At 42.4% G+C, this 20708-nt stretch overlaps 1 protein-coding gene across 1 annotated transcript in view; it reads right to left on the bottom strand.

Moving 5' to 3' along the window:
• apaf1 (apoptotic peptidase activating factor 1) overlaps positions 1 to 20708 on the bottom strand; it is a gene marked incomplete at its 3' end in the record, with an annotated part of 195041 nt that overhangs the window by 68914 nt on the left and 105419 nt on the right. Inside the window, exon 21 of the mRNA XM_084331049.1 lies at positions 7199 to 7324. Coding sequence (XP_084187175.1) covers positions 7199 to 7324 — 126 coding nt within the window. The remainder of the gene's footprint in view (positions 1 to 7198; positions 7325 to 20708) is intronic.

Genomic DNA, 20708 nt, shown 5'->3' with positions numbered 1-20708 from the left:
GCCTACCATTCCACCCCTAATAAACACACACACCCACACACACATATTTAACACACACACACAGATATATATATATATTAGGGCTGTCAGTTTATCGCGTTAATTAGATTAATTAATTACACAGCTAATTATCGCGTTATGAAAATTAACTCAAAATTAATTACAAAAAAAATAAATGTATAATCTTTTTTTTATCTCATTCATTCCATACGAATGTAGAATACACATTTACAGATTTTTTTTTAAATATGGTCCATTTGCATGTTCTTGGTATCTGATTCTAGGGACATCTATGGATCTCAGGGAATGTATTCCCAGTGTCAGAAATACTGTGGGCTAGATCCACAAAGAATGGATTGCACGGTGCAAGTTGCACCCTTACTTACAATTCATTATGAATTGAAAATGGGGGACCCTGATGTAAACAAGACGAAAGTCTTTCTCTGGTCTCTTGTCTTCATGGAGACATGACTTACAGCATGAAGACAAGCTTCCTCCCAGTCCTCTACAGAGATGCTGTAAGTCTTGTCTCCACAATTGTGTGTATTGAGCCGTACTGTATTGTACCCATTCTGCAATCTGTTAATAAAGTTTTCAATCAATCAATCAATTGAAAGACATTTTTATTTTGAGTAAATTGTAATGAACCAAATGAGAATATCAATAAAAAGATTTTTATCTTTGACTGTGAATAACACCATGCTCAAATTGACCAGACCTGAAAAATCTAAGCAAATTAATAGATGGAAGATGATTAAACAGAAGGTTTTGTAGATACAGTACTGAATTCTGCCATCCGGACACATGCAATTTGAAATATGATTATAGAATATCAGGCATAAAATGGTTATGCGATTAAAATGCGATTAATTAGATTAATTCATTACAAATCCTGTAATTAATTAGATACATTTTTGTAATCGCCTGACAGCACTAATATATATATATAAACACACATATATAAACACACACACACACACACATATAAACACACTCACACACATATATAAACACACACACACACATATATATAAACACACACACATATATATAAACACACACACACATATATAAACACACACACACACATATATATAAACACACACACATATAAACACACACACACATATATAAACACACACACATATTAGGGGTGCACGATATTGATTTTTTTGACCCAGATATCTTTCTGCTCCTCAAGGTCGATACCGATACCCGATAATATATATTTATTGTATTATAATTTTTTTTTATGTATATTCCTGTAGTTTTGACCTAACCAGATTTATCATGACATGATCGTTACTACTATGAACAAAACAAAGCCAAGAGAACAGTTTTGACTCTTCAAATGAAGTGGTATATTTATTTTTCCAAATAAATATAATTTGAGTCAATCACAAAATTCACAATCCGTCAATGTCATTAACAATGTGTTTCCCTGAACAATGAGTGAACTAAAAACCAAGAGGTATTGTGCTTTGTCAGCAGATAAAACATTTGACGCTATAGGAGAGGAGACTGTTGTGGTCTTGGTCCATGAAACAACTATTACTTGGCATTTATAGGACAGCACGCCTCAAAAAGAATTAAATAAACCAAACAAACATCACAGGTCCATATGTCCGTGGTGAAACTTACGTGCTGTGATTGCTGGCTGCTTTGTCACGTGTCTGGTGCACCCAGCAATCACAGCGCTCCTACTGTAAAATGCGGAAGCAGCCATTTTAGCGAAGGCTAGCTCAGTGATTTTTTTACTCGTTTATAAAAATGATTTAAAATGTTTATTAGCAACGCCAAGCTTTCAAAACCTGCCGCGTGTGTGTGTGAAACCCTAATGGAACGCTAGGTACCTTTTAAATTTATATCTGATATATTTTGGACCCACCGCTAGCTTTTAAGCAGTGCTTGGTGGTGCAAATTAACCTGGCTACTACGGAGCAATAAGTGACTGCGTATTCAACCATGGGTCGCATCACAGTCACGAAAGGGGCTAGATTTGCAGCAGCTTTAGCTGCTCGCGCGTCGTCGTAGGCTTTTTACACACCATCGTAGCGGTGGTGATGTTGCAGGTGACTTATTATGTTGGATGTGTTATAGCTTGTTGCCCTTTTCCCTCCTCGTGGAACTTCTGCATTGCATTTGTTACAAATAGCAAGCGACCTGTTTTCCTCTGAAACTTTGAAAAAGTCCCACACTACTGACGTCATCTTTGTTTACTATCCGCGCTGCTTCTGAAAGTTACGTGACTACGTCACAGCCAGGCATGAGAAAGGGAGCGCTGGATTTGTGAAAAACTCTTCCTAAACCACATGCTATCAGTCGTACCACAGTACTGGCAACACGGGAGGAGCCTACAGTAAAAACAAACGCCCTTCATCCCAATCCACCCACACCGCATTTTTTTTAACCAAAAAATATATTATATATTATCGGAGCTATCAATAATTTTATCGGGTTTATCGGGATGACGTCATAATTGCTGATGGGGAAATACGTTGCAATTTTGCGAGGTGGACCGGCCGGAAACAGCAATGACGTAACCACTACACCTCCCAAGCTCATTGGAATGTACATTCTGTTTTTGGGTGCACCTTCCCTTTGATGAAACTCACACAGTTCTTTATCTGAAGGCTTTGAGAGAGGAATCACTAAGATAAGATAAGATATTCCTTTATTGATCCCCTTGGGGGAATTCTGGACTCTAGAACGCCACTTGGAGAGATGCAACATAGAGCTGAGAGGTAGACTGAATTAAAAAGGTATATCGTCATGGATCCATGCAGAGGTATGTATTTTTATTATAGCGTCCACGATATATATATATATATTGTATAAAATGTACATACCGTAATTCCTCTAATAGTAACCCCGGCTTGTATTTGTTTCAACTGTAGCGGGTACCAGGCTTGTATTAGGAGGAGGCCTGTATAAGAGGGAGGCCTATATTTCAAATTTTCAAACGGATCATAATGAATAAATCAACATTTTGTGTCAGTTTGAACCCAGTAAAATGTACTGGGTTAATTTATTGAAACCAAGTACTGTATGAAATAGTAAACAGTGCAATTACAGGTGGTCACTGGTCATTTCAACGTTTTCAAAGTGAAATCAAGTAACTAGCTCAGTATGCAGCTCAGTATATTAATGACCCGGCTTGTATTAGGAGGCCGGCTTATAATTGCTTAGCTCAAGAGCGCACCCGGCCATTAATAGAGACCCGGCTTGTATTTGAGACCCGGTTACTATTAGAGGAATTACGGTACTAATGTTATGTACATTAACTTTGTAATTTGTACTGAAAACTAAATACCATCAGATATAGTTAATACTGAGAAAGATATAATCTCCAGAAGCCCCACGATATGATATCACAATACTAGATTCGCAATATTGTAATGTCGTGATATTGTGATGTATATTACGATTGATTACCTTTTCTTTTTACTGCAAATAATGTCCCCAATGGAAAACATTTGCAATAAAAGTGTTCACTTCACTCCAATCAATTGCAGCAAAAGGGAATTGTCAATGGAAAATAATCGTATACTTGGCGTCACTATATGGATATAATATCGGTGCACAAGATATGTAACTATTTATTGTAGGGCAAATATAACTGAGAGGGCATACATACCCTCATCTCGCACCTTGTTGCCCACATATGCACATGTCCAGAATTAATTATATTGATTTGTTATAGTTTACACTGCTTTTTTATTCTATTTAATAAATTTTTTTTACTTCTCCACTGTACTATAATTATGTCACCTGTACCATGTCTTATACTACCTGTACCCCCCCCCCATGCTGCCTGAACTTCCCCAAGGGGATCAATAAAGGAATATCTTATCTTATATTGCGAAATATCCCTCCATCGACCCCCAGCCCTTTCACTGCCGCACTACCAAACGGTTAACCCTTTCACTGCGACAATACACAGAAGGTTAACCCTTTCACTACCACACTACAGAAGGTTAACCCTTTACTATCCGGCATCAGTAACCGTCGGTAGTGTGATAGTAAAGGGTTAACCTTCTGTAGTGTGGCAGTGAAAGGGTTAATTTGATATGGTGGCCACAGGGCCCTGATCTTGGATAAGGAGAATAGCAAATAGACTCCTCACCTACAAAATTTTAAATGGGCTTGCACCGCTCTATCAATCCGATCTCATCTCCCGATACTCGCCCGCTCGTGCTCTGCGCTCACAAAATGCAGAGCTTCTATCGATTCCTAGGGTTAAAAAGAAATCCGCCGGCCACAGAGCCTTTGTCTACCGTGCTCCCTACCTATGGAACAAATTACCTGCCGTCGTCAGGGGCGCCTGCTCTGTCGAAGCTTTTAAATCCCTGCTTAAGACCCATCTTTTCTCTCCCTCATTCAACCTACCCTGATCTCACCTGGTCGGGGACTGACCTTTAGATTAATCTGTCTAGTTTAGTTAGGATGTCTATTTTCTCCCATCTCTGCTTTTCCGCAGCACTACAAACATGGGAACTCTCTAACCCCCCCCCCCCCCCCCCCCCATCTCTCTGAGTGCCTGTCTCGTAGTGCTGACCAAGGTGATGGATGTCTCGGGATCTTGGCCAAGATTGCAGAGACTGCTCTACATGCACCACCGAGGCCACGGATCAGCTCCTTACCGTCTTCTGTCAGTGGTCTGTCAACGTGGTTTCATTGCTGGGTTAAGTACTTCTATTCTATTCACATAATATGCTTACTTCATATATCTACTCTATTCACATATATGCTTACCACTTGTATCTATTGCTATGTCCGCCCACTACAATCACGCGAGCTGTCTAACGCCTGTCCCGTCTCCCTATGAGTTGCTGTCCCGGAGTGTTGACCGGAGTGTCGGACGTCCCGTGATGAAGGCCGGGAGGATGCGACCCTCTCTGCGTGCCCTCCTGTCTCCCTGTCTCCGGCGGTCTCGTAGTGGTGACCGGAGTGCTGGACGTCCCGCGATGATGTCGGGGAGGTTGCGACCCTCTCTGCGCCGCCCCCTATCTCCCTGTCTCCGGCTGTCTCGGAGCAATGACCGGAGTGTTGAACGTCCCGTGATTAAGACGGGGAGGACGCGACCCTCTTTGCGCCGCCCCTGTGCCTCAAATAGATTCGCTATCAGCTCTATCTTTAATCTTTCAACATTTTCAGTTGCTATCGCTATCAGCTCTATCTTTAATTTTTCAAAATGTTCAGTTGCTATTGCATGCACTCATCTGTGTTTCACTACACACATGAGTGCATGCTTACCAACTGTTAGTCTGCAACACTACTATCACCGACATCTAAAGGCCTCTACATGCTACAGCAACTTCAAAGCAACTTCAACACAACATCAGCGCGATTTCAGCGCGGTTGTTGTTTAGGGTCTTGTAGACTGTGTTGCGAGGATGCTGCGTACATGTCTCCAAAATCTAACCTAAACAACCGTTGCGTTGATATTGCGTAGCAGTGATTGGTTGGTTAGCGAATGGGGGCGGGGCTGTCATAGAATAATATTGGTCTCGCAGAGAATGCCATCCGCCATTGTTGTAGATTAGAGTCACATAGCTGGCCTTTTTCTGAAAACCCAAGCACATATTGTTCCATAGCATACGCCTTCAGTTGATCATGACAAATCCTCTCTTACCTTGACGATTAAAAAGCCTCCATAATTTACTAAATAAAGCTGTAGCCAGCCAGCTAGCATTGGTGCTATACAAAATGCTATCCACATTAGCTACATAGCTAACCAACTAAATACAATGGTATCCTGAGGTAACTTTAACGTTAAATACAACGTTTGCTAGTCGAAATGACTGGACACACACAGGGACAAGTTAAACATCAATCAATTAATTTATTCCAATAGGTAGTTTGAGCTGCGTGTGAGCCGAGGTCCTCTCCATTGGAAACTAATGACGTTACGGTAACGTTAGCTCGAAAAGCACAGAAAGTTAAGCTGCTAGCAACAGACACTATAACACTTCCGGTCGGGGGATTTCAAAATAAAAGAGCGACGTCTAAAATCACCGGAAATACGTTTATTTTGTACATTATCTAACGTTAACACGAACCTAAACTAACTTTAGTTAAACTAACTTTGCGCATCGATGTTGCAGAAGCATAAAGGCAGAGTGTCTAAAACACCGTTGCTTTGTCAATGTTGTGTTGCAGTTGCTCTGAAGTTTTGTAGCATGCAGAGGCCTTAAGAAGGGAGATCCCCCCTTGAATGGCCCTTCTAAGGTTTCTCTCCTCCACACTGCCTGTGGTGCATTTTCCCCTATTGTTAGGTTTTAGTGAGTTTTTCCTTACCTTCGCGTGGGGTATGTCTGGGAGTGCTTGCATTCATTCATTTATTTGCATTCATTTTAAATTTGTTGGACCTTATGGTGTTCTTGTTTTGTTCTTGACTTATTGTTATGTTTCTTCTTGACTTGTTTAAAGAAGACGTGTCCGGCCCATGGGGACATTAACGTGTGTTGTCGGGCCTTACAAATAAATGTGATTTGATTTTGATTTAGGAGAATCAAACATTGTGTCATCTTGAGTAGAACCTCCTAGCGTCCTTCAAGTTGGCCACCATCTTGGTTCTTAGCACCAACACATGTATACACACCCGACGGCTAAATAGATAGTGTTGACTTCTATCTATCATCAATCTTTGACCGATTAAAAAATGGAAATCAATAATGCAGGTCCTTGGCTGACTGTCAATCTACGAGCCATATCAGATAAGAAATGCGCTAGTCGCCACGGTTACAGACACAGACAAACAACACTCAGCTAGGGTCGTGGATAGGTCAATGGTGATTATTATGTCTTATATGTTTTCTTATTGTAAATCCGTTGTTTTTAATCAACTGGTTACAGGGTTAAGGAACATTCCAACATTATGGGAAAGGTTTTTGGCCAACAGCTAGACCAGCTGGTCCATATCCGCTTCCATTAATTTGTGCTAAACTAGGCTATAGCTTGCAGCCGGATAGAGAGGAAACTGGTATCTATCTTCTTGTCTGACTCATTTTTTTCCCCCATAATTCCTTCACCACTTTGGGGATAATACAGATTTAAATGGCTTTTATCCAAAGGTGGAGAGGTGGAAGACAAGAGAGATGGGGAGAGGTGGAAGACAAGAGAGATGGGGAGAGGTGGAAGACAAGAGAGACGGGGAGAAGTGAGGGGTGGAAGACAAGAGAGACGTGAGACCCACCCTTATGGTGGTGTCCTCTGAAGAGGTGATGAGTGTCTGTCCGTCCGGGCTGAACTGACAGTGCAGGACGGTCTTGGTGTGCCCGCGCAGGGTGGCGAGGGGCGTCCCCGACGGCACCTGCAGCACCTGGGGAGGGACAGAACATATTGTCCAGTTAATATTCATCACGTCTTTCAGCACCGGGACCCTGACTGAGTTCAATTCAGTCTCATTAAAACACTCAGGGTTCCCACAGACATTGGAACATTTAATTCAAGGACTTTCAAGTACCTTTCCAATATTTATGGCTTATAACCAATTAGTTACAATAAAGAAAATGATTCTTGATTCAGAAATGGTTTATCATGGATGAACAAAACTTTCAATGCAAATTTGATTTGAATTCCAAGGACTTTTTAAGTTTCAAGTTTCTTTAATAGTTGTCATACAGAAGTACAGAATACTTTTATACAAAATGCTTCTTACTGTTGCGCTCCAGAGACTGTGCAAGACAAGATAAGTATGAAATAAAATAACATAGTAAAATTAGAAGTAAAAAAAATGAGGTCACAGTGTTCAGTTTAGACATATGTACAATGTTCGATGCAGAATAGACGTAGTTACCATACAATATACAATACTGTGCAGTGTACTAATATACAATACTATATAGTGCAAGGCAGAAATGGAGAAATGGGACGAGGTGCAATTTAGGTACAATTCACAGTAGGTGTACGAGTTGTAGTGCAAATCCTTTATCAATAAATATAAAGTGTAAGTGTGTTTGTGTGATCTAAAGTGTGGAGAGTGGGTGCTGCAGTGTGTTTGTGTGGTTTAAGATAAGATAAGATAGATATTCCTTTATTGATCCCCTTGGGGAAATTCAGGCATCATAGCAGCATGGGGGGGGAGGGGGGGAGGGGTACAGGTAGTAAAACAACACAGTATACAGGTAGTAAAAGACAACACAGGCAGTGTAAACAATTTGATCAATATGGTCAATATAATTTACTATCTGACTAGCTGAGGAATATTCACATTATTCACAGTGTCACATGAGGTGCAGTATGCAAGAGGTAGTGTTATAATAATTTACTATCTACTGAGTATACATTAATCAAAGTACCAGGGTAGTCTACTTTGTCCCCCTTGGGTTCCTATAAGTCCCAGGTCAATGTCTGGTAGCAGTCGCTGTCGCTGCCCCCTGTTGTGGGGCCTGGAGGCTGCTAGTCGCTGCCCACTGTTGTGGAGCCTGATGGCCGCTGGTATGAAGGACTGTCCGAGGCGGTTAGTTGAGTGTCGGGGGGGGATGAGTCTGTGGCTGAACGAGCTTCTCATCTTGACTAGCTCGTCGTAGAGGGGGTGGTAGGGGTTCTCCATGATGGCATCCAGCTTCCTTATCATCCCCCTCTCTACCATCACCTCAAGTCTAGGTAGCTCGACTCCCACCACGGAGCTAGCCTTCCTCACCAGCTTGTTGAGCTTGTTGGTGTCCCTTGAGTTGATGTAGCCTCCCCAGCATGCCACAGCATAGAAGAGGATGCTGGCCACAACAGACTGGTAAAAAGACTGCAGCAGTTTGTTGCACACATTGAAGGACCTGAGTCTCCTCAGGAAGAACAGCCTGCTCTGTCCCTTCCTGTAGAGGGCCTCTGTGTTGTCCGACCAGTCCAGTTTATTGTTCAGGTGTACCCCAAGGAACTTGTATGAGTCCACCATCTCCACATCCACCCCTCGGATGGAGATGGGAATCGGGGGGGGCCTCTTCTTGCCCCTCCGGAAGTCCACCACCAGCTCCTTGGTCTTACTGGTGTTGAGTTGGAGGTGGTTGCTGTCGCTCCACCCCACGAAGCTCTCCACCAGGGCTCTGTACTCCTCCTCATCATCATCGTCGGTGATGTAGCTTACGATGGAGGAGTCGTCTGAGAACTTCTGCAGGTGGCACCCGCTGGAGTTGCGGCAGAAGTCTGAGGTGTAGAGGGTGAAGAGGAAGGGTGACAGCACAGTTCCCTGGGGGGCGCCGGTGTTGCTCACCAGTACGTCAGACTGACTGTCCTTTAGTCTGACGTACTGTGGCCTCTCAGTGAGGTAGTCCTTGATCCAGGCCACCAAGCCGTGCTCCAGCTGCATCGCAGAGAGCTTCTCCGCTAGCAGTGACGGCTGGATGGTGTTGAAGGCGCTGGAGAAATCAAAGAACATGATCCTCACTGAGCTGCGCGGCTTTTCCAGGTGCGTGTACGCTCTGTGGAGCATGTAGATGATGGCATCCTCCACCCCGATGTTTGCCTGGTATGCAAACTGCAGGGGGTCGAGGGAGTCACGCACCAGGGGCTTGAGGTGTTGCAGGACCAGTCTCTCAAACGTCTTCATGACGTGTGACGTCAGAGCGACTGGCCTGTAGTCGTTGGGGGTGCTGGGACGTCCCTTCTTGGGCACCGGGACAATGCAGGAGGTCTTCCAGAGCTGGGGCACCCTCTCCAGCCTCAGGGAGAGGTTGAAAAGATGCTGGAGCGGTGCTGCCAGCTGCTCTGCACATACCTTGAGCACCCTGGGATTGGTGTTGTCTGGTCCTCTGGCCTTGTTTACATTAATTTTGGAGAGCTGCCTACTGACCTGACTGGTTGTGATCGTCAGGGTTGGGGGTGGTGGGCAGTCTGCTGGTGTTGGGGGTGGGGTGCCGTTGCTGATGGGTGTGGGGGGGTGGGGGGTGGGGGGGCTGCTTTGTAGTGTGAGTGAGTGAGTGTGTGCGTGTGGGTGTGTGTGCTGTGTGCATTTGATGTTTGTTGCATAGTGATTATTGTTCGTTTAGCAGCCTGATGGCCTGGGGATAGAAGCTTCTTCTGAGTCTTTCTGTGCTCGCCTTAAGACTCCGGTATCGCTTGCCTGACCGCAGCAGTTCAAAGAGGCAGTTGTTCGGGTGGCTCGAGTCCTTAATAATTCTCTTAGCCTTCCCCTTGCACCGCTTGTTGTAAATGTTCTGGAGGGTGGGAAGCCCCCCTCCAATTGTGCGTTCGGCTGAACGTGTCACTCTTTGTAGTCTGCTACGGTCTTGTGCAGTGCTATTCCCAAACCAGGAGGTGATGTTGCCGGTCAGGATGCTCTCTATTGTACATGAGTAGAAGTTCCTAAGGATCTTCTGACTGACTTGGAACTTCCTTAGGCGCCTGAGGAAGTAGAGGCGTTGTCGTGCCTTCTTCACAACACTGTCAATGTGTGTGGTCCATGTCAAGTCCTCGGATATGTGGGCTCCGAGGTACTTGAAACTGTTCACTCTCTCAACCGGTGCCCCGTCGATGCTGAGGGGGCTGTAGTCCTTGACCCCCGACCTCCTGAAGTCCACAATCATCTCTTTTGTTTTGCTGACGTTCAGGGAGAGGCAGTTCTCCTGACACCACTGTGACAGGTTCTCTACCTCTTCCAGGTAGGCCCTTTCGTCGTTGGCAGAGATCACACCTTGTCGTTGGCAGAGAGCACCTTGTTAAAAATGTTAGCTGTTTCCAAGGAATTCCAGGCCTCGACCTTTTTTTGTAAAAAAGCAAGCACTTTAAGTACTTCAGGAACCTTGTGGTAAACCCTGTAGTGTTCTTTTAGGGGGACCCATCAGACATGTCCGCTCATTCTGGGTCCTCGTCCATAGTTTAAGAAATGCTGGTATACATGTTAAATTCCAGTGGGTGGGAAGAATGTCAAATAGAGAAAAAAGTGGAATGCAAGCGCATGTTCCTGTACTCATATTTTTACAAGGTTGGGCAAAGTCTTCTCAAGTGTCGTCTCGTTATAAAATACCCCCTGGTGCTCCTTTTTGTTTAGGGAGAGGTTGTTCTCCTGGCACCACTTTGCCAGGTTGTCAACCTCTCTCCTGTAGGCCGTTTCGTCGCTCTTGGTGATTCGGCCTATCACTGTGGTGTCATCGGCAAATTGAATCACCGCGTTGGAGCTGTGCGTGGCTACGCAAATCATGGGTGTACAGTGAGTAGAGGAGAGGGCTCAGGACGCAGCCCTGGGGGGCTCCAGTGTTGAGTCAGGGGGTCGGAGGTGTGAGGGCCCATCCTCACCACCTGGCGTCGATCCGACAGGAAGTCCAGGATCCAGTCACAGAGACTGGGGTTGACTACTAGTTCCCTGAGCTTGGTGTCGAGTCTGGCGGGGACTATGGTGTTGAACGCTGAGCTGTAGTCCACAAACAGCATCCTCACATAGTTCTCTCCTCTCCTCTCCTCTCCTCATATAACCTCCCCTGGCACTAGTAACTCACAGAGATGTGAGAGAAGGAAGGGGGCATGGGAGGACATTTCAGTTCATTTCAGAGTATTTATTTGCCACATGGAATCATACAATCAGAGTTTCTTCATTACACTACACAATCATAAATATCATTCCATGGACAAAAGGAGCAGGAAGAAGAATAAATCTTATAGTTACCTGCCCCTTATTCCTAAACTAAACAAGTATTTACTTAATGGTCGGCGTACAACCTAATTTACACAAATAATAATTTATACCATTATACAAGAAAGACACAATCCACAGTTAAACAAGAAACAATTAAATAATAATAATAATAATAATAAAGAATAAAAGAAGGAGAAAAAAAAAAGAAAATCTCTCACTATTCACATTTGATTTTTTGACATAACAAAAATACTCTTGGACATCTTTTTTTTAACATGTGCTATGTGCGATTTCCATGTTAATTTATCATCCATAATCACACCAAGAAAACGAAATTCATTAACTCTCTATATCAACTCCATCGATGGTCAGTACTATATTTTCATCTTGTTTTCGATTGCCAAAAATCATAAATTTAGTTTTTTTCAGATTCAGTGATAGCTTATTTACATCAAACCATTTATTTAGCTTTGTCATTTCATACACAATATATTCAGCTAGTTCCTTTAAATTATTTCCAGAGCCAAACAAATTGGTATCATCAGCAAACAAGACAAACTGTAATAGTTTTGAAACATCACAAATATCATTAATATATAAAAGAAAGAGTTTGGGCCCCAAAACCGAACCTTGCGGTACCCCACATTCAATTTTCATGAGCTCAGATTTGACATCTGCCAACTGCACATATTGTTGCCTATTGTGGAGATAACTACTCAACCATTCTAGAACCATTCCTCTCACACCATATGAGCGTAATTTAGAAATTAGAATATTATGATCTAAGCTAAGGTATCAAATGCCTTTTTTAAATCAATAAACACCCCTATTGTTAATTTCCTTTTATCTGTTGCTGTTGTTATTTCTTCAATAATATTAAGAAATAATAATAATTCAAGAAAATCTGCTGAAGCCTTATGCTTAGAAACCTTTAGTAGGTCAATATTATAATCTCCACAAATAATAAATGTCTTATTTCCGTTTACCCTACTCAACAAATCATCCAATGTATCTGTAAATGTTTCTATCTTTGACACATGACGATGTACAATAATGTTTGAAGAACATAAAAAATAAAGAAAACAGCTTGCATCCTCACATAGTTCCCCGCCTTCTCCAGGTGGGTGGTGGCCTCATGCAGTGTTATGGCTATTGCGTCTTCTGTGGATGTGTTTTGTGTGGAGGCGTATTGGTATTTGTCCAGGCTGGTTGCTGCTGAGCGGTGTATTGATGTGCTTCTCAAAGCATTTAAAGCTCAGTATGGGGGTGAGAGCAACTTAGAAGTTCTGTACAACAAGTCAGCAGGAAGGGTACGACTCTGGCAGCTCAGGGTAAGTAACATTGTTCGCCAAACAGTGTCAAACTTGAGTGCTACAGACTTGAGTGCATAATAGAATAGTAGGTAATAATATAAGCAAGGTAGCAGAGTGCATAATAGTAAAACTTTTTACAAAAGGTTAGTATTTTCTTTTCTCATTTCAGATATTGAGTGAAGAAGATGTCTCCGTAATACTCCCTCCGCAGACAGTCGATGTTTCCGGACGGCCCCCTTCCACCACGACCGGTGAGATGGGCCATAGGAAGACGAGGAGGAGTAAGCAAAAGAAAAGTTCATCGGTCCCGGAGATATACACCATTACTAACATTGGTAACATTGCATATGCATATTTGAGTGATTAGCACCACAATGTCCTTTCTAAAGGGTGATCGTTTGTTCCGTAGCTCGCTATTTCTCCTAATGCAATCTTACTGTTTATGGGACTCGAGTTAGTCTACAATGCCCTCTAGAGGGGGACCAAAGGGAATGAATGAAAAAAACGTGTTATCCTGTTTCCTACAATAAGTTACTTTTATTATCATGATTATATTATTATTACTATTATTAAAATGTTTACGAATGGTGAAAAATGTTCCTCTTGTTTTTCCTTCTGTTTTTGTTGTTCTTTTCTTATAGAATTTTGGGTTTGCAATTGGCTTATTTAGTTTCTGGTTTATATTTGTTAACATTTTACATTATAAAGTCCTTACTATGGAGGTCAAAGTTGACTAGCATTCCCAAGCTCACCTCAATGATGTCACTTCCTGCCCACATGGTATATAGCTCCCACCTTTACAAGCTACCATTGCTAGCCTATTAACACTGAAGATGGAACACCTGTTCCGAAACATGTCTGTTCTATAGGCTGCCATTAAAAAAAATGTATCTGAGAGTGCTGGTCCGGCCTTCTGCTTTCTTCCAGATATTGAGTGAAGACATGTGTTTTTAGTCGACAACGGAAAATTGGGCGGGTTTCGGCTGTCCTGACTGTGGTGGGAAGTCCGTTCCACCATTGTGGAGCAATGACCGTGAATAGCCGGCTTCTATTTGATGACCCCCCCTTTGATGAGCTTGGATAGAAGTGGGTCTGAGGCGGCCAGAGGATGTAGAGCGTAGAGGTCTTGAGGGTGTGTAGTTAGAGACCATTGACTGGAGGTAGGCGGGAGTTGTTCCCTTCGCTGCACGGTAAGCCAGGTCGAGGACCTTAAAGTGGATTTGTGCGGCAATGCCAGTGCAGCTCTCTATGAAGTGGGGTAGCATGGGCTGACTTTGGTAGGTTGGAGATCAGGCGGGCTGCTGCGTTCTGTATGAGTTGAAGTGGCTTGGTGGCAGTAGTCGGTAGACCAGCTAGCAGTGCAATGCAGTAGTCACACACACGCACAATATAGATCAAATATAGATATTGCATAATTTTGCATTTAAGCATGATTAAAAAGAATTTAAGATTATATGTTAGATTAGATTTAGATGATTATATTATATATTGTAACTATATTTATTGTAGGGCAAAATAACAGAGGGCATACATACCCTCATCTCGCACGTTGTTGCCCAATATGCGCATGTCCAGAGTTAACATTGTATATCGTTTACACTTCCTTTTTATTCTATTTCTATTTTTTACTTCTCCACTGTACTATAATTCTGTGACCTGTACCTGTATGTCTTTTACTACCTGTACCTCCCCTCCCCTCTCCCATGCTGCTATGATACCGAATTTCCCCAAGGGGATCAATAAAGGAATATCTTATCTTAAAAACACCAATAAAATCACATTCTACACAGTCAGCGCGGCACCTGTACTTTGAATAAGGAAAAGAAAGACCTCCTCTGTGATTCACCAGGTGTTATTGACTGAGAGGATGCAGCCCAGCCTGGGGGTGTGGCTGTCAGGGCTTGTGGAGCTCCGGCAGTGAGACGTTGCTCTGGAAGCCTGAGAGGGAGGTTGTTGTTGGGGCTAACATGCCACGGCTGGGCTCAAGGCTCTGGAAGCCTGAGAGGGAGGGTGTTGTTGGGGCTAACATGACATGGCTGGGCTCAAGGCTCTGGAAGCCTGAGAGAGAGGGTGTTGTTGGGGCTAACATGCCACGGCTGGGCTCAAGGCTCTGGGTGAGGGGGTAGATAGAGTGCCCGGGGCTATGTGGTGAGAAAATATATACAAACGCGTGATAAATACTGATTTTGACGCGGCTTAGGAGTAAACACACACAGATATGAAAGCAGCCTGTGGATGAGACGGTCGACAGTCTCTGAGGCTGTTCCTAGATCACTGTTTTCCAAGGGCAGGTTGTGTGTGTGCTGAGACATGCTGTTTTTTTAGATTAATAATGCATAACTTGTTTTCTGCAGTCACTGATTTATGCCTTGCCCTGATCAAGAGCCCATACAAAATGAATTGGCACAGACACACACATTTGTGTGCATTCACATGCGTGCATTCACGTACAAACACACACACACACACACACACACTTAAAAGTGCTGTGGAATGAACAGACTTATCCACATCTGTCTGTATATACCTGCATATACTTTTTACATAACTGTAGATACTATATCTGTATATCACTTACCTACTCTTACTAATTATACCACTGGCCAGTATGACTTACTACCATAGGGTCTTTATACCTGTAGCACTGTACATAATACTATAATACTGTACATACATCTGCTTAGCATTATTACTCAGCAGCAGTAGTACTCATTTATATGTACTCAAGTCTAATCATGTGTACATTGTAGGGCTGACGCCTATTAGTCGAATAATCGATCGAAAGGAGCCGTAGTCGACTGCCTACCTCTTAGTCGAATGCAAACAAAAAAATATTACAATTTTCTTTATAATAATTTTTTTATTTATTTATTTGTATCATTCTTTCCAAAAGAAAAGAGGCCTAGAAGCGTGGCTAACGCTAATGGCACGCATACCAGAGGCTAACTGCCTAAGAAAACAGGCACAGAGGCACTGAAAGAGGATTTTAACCCATCTAATGAACACACTAGACTAGACAAATATCAAGATGTATCCATCAGTGGACCAATTGCATGCTTTCACAGAGGACAAGAAGCCTTCAGTCGACTCCTTCAGACATTAAGCACCCCACAGCCCAAATGGAATGATACAATTTAAAAAAAAGAATTAAATAAATTATTATACTTTTTTTTTCAAATGACTAATTTCGGCCAATCAAAGTCGACTAACCAAATCCTTAGTCAGGGACAGCCCTAGTACATTGTATATTCAGGGTTCCCACAGACATTGTAAAATTAAATTCAATGACTGTTAAGTACTTTTCCAAGCACTATTTCTCATTTTCAAAGATGTCACTCGAAGAATACAATTCACTTTTAAATGCTGAGAGCGACTCGTCAGAAGAGAAAAAAAACGATTTCTTGATTCAGAACAATTTGATCATGGATGAACAAAACATTCAATGCGAATGGTTGATTTGAATTTCAAGGACTTTTTAAAACACCTTGTTAAAAATGTTGCTGTTTTCAAGGAATTCCAGGCCTGGACTTTTTTGGGTAAAAAAAACAAGCACTTTAAGCACTTCAAGGACCTTGTGCGAACCCTGTATATTGCTATTGCATTTTACTGTTACATTTGCACTCTGGTTAGATTGTACTGTACTTGTGCTGTATGACTCTTACCTCACTTCCTGTTGATGTGACATGTGGCTCTCTGACAAGCACACGGACACATACACACACACACACGCACACACACACACACACACACACACACACACACACACACACACACACACACACCATACCTGCACACTGCCTGTGTCTAGCCCTAGTGCCAGCACCAATGCTGGGGTTCAGCAGCTGTAGTATCCTCAGGCCCACTGTCCACAGAACCTGCCTAGCAGTCAGCCCTGTCGCCCGCTGCAGGACACACACACACACACACACCAACGAGCACACACACACACACCATTAACTCAATGGACGCCAACCACGTTTATATATGTGTTTGGCGGACAACCGTTGAACGCCAACCACGTATATATACGTTATTTGATAGTTTTTCCTTTTATTTTATTTCAGGGACCCGCATGTTGCCGATAGAAGGCATACTGCGAGGCCGAGGGTGCAGTACCGGCCAGATCATCCCAGGTGGCGGTATCGAGCACCCTTTGAAACCTTGTATCTTGGCCTGTGCGTCAATCAAATGTCTCCGGGTCGGGTTTTTTTCCGGGCAAGCTGAGCGGTTATAACGGTCGGAGTGAGAAGGATCAAATGCTCCCGATGCATGATGTGTGGTGAATTATGTTGGTGACACGATGGACATCAATACTTGGAATCGCAATCAGATAATTGGAATATTCTTTTTGGGGTACATCCTAGTCAAGGTAAGGGCTATATGATATCAATCTTGCGTTGATCCAACCTTGTCTTCATATCGATCCGAACGTGTTTGTAACGTTACTCCACAACATATGCCGTTGGTGACGATCAAAGCATCAAAAAACACAATACCTATGATATAGATTTGATTTGAGAATAATAGCGGCTCATGGGCGGCTAGGTGGTATAGTGGGCAAAGTGCTCGCCACCAATGCAAGAGACGCTGGGTTCGAGCCCAGCTCTCCGCATTGCTATCAGCTTGGCTGGTCATTCATACTAACACAATTGGCAGTGTTAGGGGTGGGAGAGCTGATGGGTGGGGATCGGACGTTGTGGACAGCGACTCCTACAGGTCGGTTGGTGCGCCTGCGCAGCAGAATCAGGAAGCGACAGGGGCGGCGTGTCCCTCCCACGCAGACCCTCGCCGCTGAGAGATCGCGCTGTGCAGGTGAAAAGATGTGACGGCTGCCTCCTCGAGTACCGGAGGGGACACGTGATGCAAGGCTTCGTCCACATTGCAGCCGGCTTGTGGGAGGCATGGCCTAACAGCGTTCGAGACAAGGGAGGGTAGAATTGGACGATACGAAATTGGGATGGGAGAAAAATTGAAAATGGGAGGAAAAAGCAGATAAAAAAAATAATAATAATAGCGGCTCCAGGCAAGAAACGTCAACGGTTATAGTATAATACACGCATAAGGCTATTCCTCAGCATTTTGGGAATTACCCCAGACCAATCTAAAACCATACTCATATTCACCACGGTATAAAACGGGAATGTATGGATGAAAAAATTATTTCTTTTTCACATATTGAACGATAGATACTCAATGTCAAATGGGCCATAGTATTGTATCCATAGCTATAATATAGAATATAGTTAAGGCTAATAGCTGGCAGCCAATGAGTTAAGGCTGAGACAATAGTCCATTTGGAAGAATCGATAAATCGGGACAAAATTCGATCTTTCTATTCATATATTTTTTTATATTTTTTATATACATTTATTGTTTTCATTATTATTATTTAAACAACAAATGTATGATTATTTTGCAGCAATTCTTAGTCTCTGGATGTGATGGAGGAGTGCACTGCATATTGAATCCATGGTGCAGAGTTGCAATTCAATTTACATGAAATGGGGATGTTTTAACTAAAAACATGTCACAAGACCTAGTATTTTAGTATAGTATAAAGTATTTAAAATATATATATATATTTACACATGCAAAGAAAATCGATAAGTGATGCCACTTGTCGATTTCACGCAGTTATGGATAAATGGATAAGTGGTCTGAGCCTTTAAACACCATCACTCGCCCTCCTGCACCTCGTCTGCCCTGTAACAAACAGTGAGTCGTTTAACCCTTTCACTGCCACGCGACAAAGTGTTAACCCTTTCACTACCACACTACAGAAGGTTAGTGTTTTTTTTACATTTCTATAACCTTTATTTACCCAGGCAAGCAAGTAAGAACAAATTCTGATTTTATTTATTGTCAAAAGTATGCATAATGTTGTGTTAATTCCACAACAAGAGATATGTAATGTTAATTACCTGAAATTATTCAGTTTATTGGGGGGGGAAACCCTGCATATATCGGTATCGGAAATGAAGAGTTGGACAATATCGGTAAATCGGTATCGGTAAAAAAGCCAATATCGAGCATCCCTAGTTAAGATAGAAGAGAGTTTTACACCAGGGGAAAAGCACTGAGCAGGAATAAAGCTGGGCTGGTGTCAGTAGCTGACAGGTTGGTGGGGGTTGATTCATCCTCCCCCCCCCCCCCCCCCCCCCCTGGGGGTTTGACGCGGAGGAGAGGACTGAATACCTAACTTAGTGCAGTTGGTCGGAGGCACTTGGAAGACATGTTATGTTATAACTCGAGAGTTCACGCGACGCTAAAATAGGGCGCAATGTTTTCATGATGTGGTTAATTCTGTGGTGGTTAGCTTGTAGGTTACATCATAATCTTATAATATGTAGATCAGTGTAATTGCCAATCAGTAGAATGTCAGTTTCATTAACATAATAGCAAGTTTGACTCATATCACTGGACTATCTTGTATTTTGTACTTTTATATTGTATTTGTATTTATATTTTATATTGTATCTATAGTGTATATAGATACTGGACTGTATAGGACTGTAAAGCTCTGTATCCCCCCCCCCCCATGCTGCTTTGACACCTGCATTTCCCCAAGGGGATTAATAAAGGATCATATTATCTTATCTTATATTGAAAAACCACATGGGCTACTATGGAGTACCTTGTAAAAAAAAAACATGATTATTTCCCTCATTCAGACCTAAGGGCTCCACGGAGTTAAATTCATGGAGTCATTGTTTTTAACATACAAAGTCAATCTGCTGTCTTATATTTATGCAGTTGAAAATCGACTGATCTTTTTGTCTAATAATATAGTAAAGGGCATCGCTATATATGTACTAATAGCTGATCCAGCCTGTTGTACTGATCGACTTCTCCCCGTCTTTAATAATCAATAAGGCTTCCAATTGTGGGCAGGATTAAAATAGTCTGTCTTTCCAATGCTATGTATTACTCTGAAGAAGACACTGTCCTGTCAAAACGGCAGTGATTATTTTGCACCTCATAACAGTTTTTCTAACTGATCTGTGTGCTCCAGTAGCTCCCTTTTTGACATGTTATGTTATGGGCGCCCCCTGGTGGTAGCTGGGGGTTCAACAGGAGAGTTGGACAACTAGAGTGGAATTGAAAGGGCTTTTTGCGTGATATACTGTATCTATATAAGACAGACACGGTACAGTGGAATAGACAATTAAACAAGTAGGGCTGCCCCCTCATAGTCCATTAGTTGGTTGGTTTGGTTTTAGTCAGCCAAGACTTTGTTCATTGATTAGTAAATTTCTATATGCTTTTCCAATGCTTTCCTTCTGTATGTGGAAAAACTAAAAATTTTCAGATTTGTCAATGAAATCAACTAATCCATTAGTCGACAAATCCTATGACTATTAGTCAACCGATCATTTCTCTAGTCGAGGACAGTCCTATAAACAAATAATGTGTGTTCTAGAATAAAATTCTATATAATACATTTAGTTATGTATGGGAATAATTAAGGGTTTACACCAAACCACTACTGCTACTCCACTATAAAAATACTAGTTGTATTGCCCAACAAAAGTTCCTAATTTAGTTTATACATTATTCATCAATTCAATCAGTGGGTTAAAGGGCACTTCACCCAAAAAAACAACGTCAATTTATTTTGGCACATAATCTCACATAACCCAAGGCTGTAAACTGTTTTGCAGAGTTTGAATATCTCCTCCTGTGATGTCATCAGAGGACACGGAATCCTTGTGTTGTGTTAATTTCTTTAACTCAGTTTCTTCCCCAGAGCCATTACACCATTACATTGAGCTGTAATTAACACAACACACGGATTCGATGACATCGCGGGAGGAGATATTCAAATA

The sequence above is a fragment of the Notolepis coatsorum genome (assembly GCF_963971535.1).
Source record: "Notolepis coatsorum genome assembly, chromosome: 15".
Lineage (NCBI taxonomy): Eukaryota > Metazoa > Chordata > Actinopteri > Aulopiformes > Paralepididae > Notolepis > Notolepis coatsorum.
The sequence above is the reverse complement of the archived record's forward strand: the minus strand, read 5'-3'. Positions and strand labels throughout refer to the sequence as shown.